Consider the following 1,914-nt stretch of genomic DNA (forward strand, 5'->3'; position numbering starts at 1 on the left):
GGTAATGTGCACAACTAGTTAATTATGTGATACAAAGTGTTAAGGGTATAAATTGCGAAAGTTAGATGGACTTATTGTTAATGTGATGTGTTGTGGTTAATAGAGTTTAACCCGAGTTTAATTCCGTATCGTAACTTATTGCCGAGGTCCTGTCTCTGTTTTGGAATTCTGGGAGAACTTGTGACACAAACCCACTCTCTAAAGAACAGTAACAATACTACTGCAATGGGCCATGGCCTAAAACGGGCCAGATAACCTGCCTCGGCTTAAGAAGGTTGGCAAATAAGACAAACTAGGCTTAGCTTTACCTTCAATTAAATAAAATTCTATTTTATTATCTATTTGATGTGTGTGTGTGTGTGTGTGTGTGGAAGGGGGTGGGGGAGGGGGTTGTGTGATATATATAGGCCCTATTATATATCATAATTTTTTTTAGATATCTAAGTTTCTGGGAAGGATTTTAATGATAATTATATAGAACAATGTAGGCATATCTACATACCAGTGGTCTGTCCTTTTGCTCCTGACGTCAGTGGTACTGTCGTCACTTTGGCCATTGTTGATTCTGTGTAAAATAAATAATAACACTGTATACACAGGTCTTAGAAACTAATAATATATCCTACGGGCCTCTGTAGTCTAAAGAGTATGACGCTCACCGAGACAGCGATAGATTGCGGGTTTGCGATTCCCACAACTGACCTCTTTTTTCATACAACTAATTAATAACTTTTGTTGATAAACTGTTTGGTACGATATAAAAGAGTGGCGAAGTGTGAGGTTCTGGGGGACAAACATACTCTGTGACAGTAACAGAATACTACTGTAATGGGTCATGGCCTACAAAGGGCCAGCTAACCTGCCTAGGCTTAAGACTAGGTTAAACTAGGCTTAGCTTAACTAGCCTTCAATTAAATAAATTTCTATTTTATTATCTATTTGATGTGTGTGTGTATGTGTGTGTGGAAGGGGGTGGGGGAGGGGGTTGTGTGATAGATATAGGCCCTATTATATATCATAATGTTTTTTAGATATCTATGTCTCTGGGAAGGATAATGATAACTATAATTATATAGAACAATGTAGGCATATCTACATACCAGTGGTCTGTCCTTTTGCTCCTGACGTCAGTGGTACTGTCGTCACTTTGGCCGTTGTTAATTCTGTGTAAAATAAATAATAACACTGTATACACAGGTCTTAGAAACTAATAATATATCTTACGGGCCTCTGTAGTCTAAAGAGTATGACGCTCACCGAGACAGCGATAAATTGCGGGTTCGCGATTCCCACAACTGACCTCTTTTTTCATACAACTAATTAATAACTTTCGTTGATAAACTGTTTGGTACGATATAAAAGAGTGGCGAAGAGTGAGGTTCCGGGGACAAATATACTCTGTGACAGTAACAGAATACTACTGTAATGGGCCATGGCCTACAAAGGGCCAGCTAACCTGCCTAGGCTTAAGCCTAGGTTAAACTAGGCTTAGCTTAACTAACCTTTAATTAAATAAAATTCTATTTTATTATCTATTTGATGTGTGTGTGTGTGTGGAAGGGGGTGGGGCAGGGGTTGTGTGATATATATAGGCCCTATTATATATCATAATTTTTTTTAGATATCTAAGTCTCTGGGAAGGATAATGATAATTATATAGAACAACGTAGGCATATCTACATACCAGTGGTCTGTGCTTTTGCTCCAGACGTCAGTGGTACTGTCGTCACTTTGGCTGTTGTTGATTCTGTGTAAAATAAATAATAATACTTCAACACAGTCAATATCAATGAAACAATTAAAGGTAATACAAAATGCCCTATATTATTACCTCTGAGGTTACATTTCTGATATTGAATGGAAGGATCCTTTATATTTTCGTGACGATCAGGAGTAGAGTATGGATGTGGAGAC

General features: G+C 37.8%; 1 protein-coding gene across 1 annotated transcript in view; it reads right to left on the reverse strand.

Annotated features, from left to right (window-relative positions):
• Positions 1-1,914, reverse strand: part of LOC117107540 (tenascin-like) — a 67,047-nt gene that overhangs the window by 12,014 nt on the left and 53,119 nt on the right. The window contains exons 23-25 of the mRNA XM_033249243.1: positions 1,685-1,747; positions 1,101-1,163; positions 503-565 (exon numbers count right to left, since the gene is read on the reverse strand). Of these exons, the coding sequence (XP_033105134.1) occupies positions 503-565; positions 1,101-1,163; positions 1,685-1,747 (189 nt within the window). The remainder of the gene's footprint in view (positions 1-502; positions 566-1,100; positions 1,164-1,684; positions 1,748-1,914) is intronic.

The sequence above is a fragment of the Anneissia japonica genome, unplaced genomic scaffold (genome assembly GCF_011630105.1).
Source record: "Anneissia japonica isolate Jap-2015-1 unplaced genomic scaffold, ASM1163010v1 scaffold287722_len911783_cov160, whole genome shotgun sequence".
In the NCBI taxonomy this organism is placed as follows: domain Eukaryota; kingdom Metazoa; phylum Echinodermata; class Crinoidea; order Comatulida; family Comatulidae; genus Anneissia; species Anneissia japonica.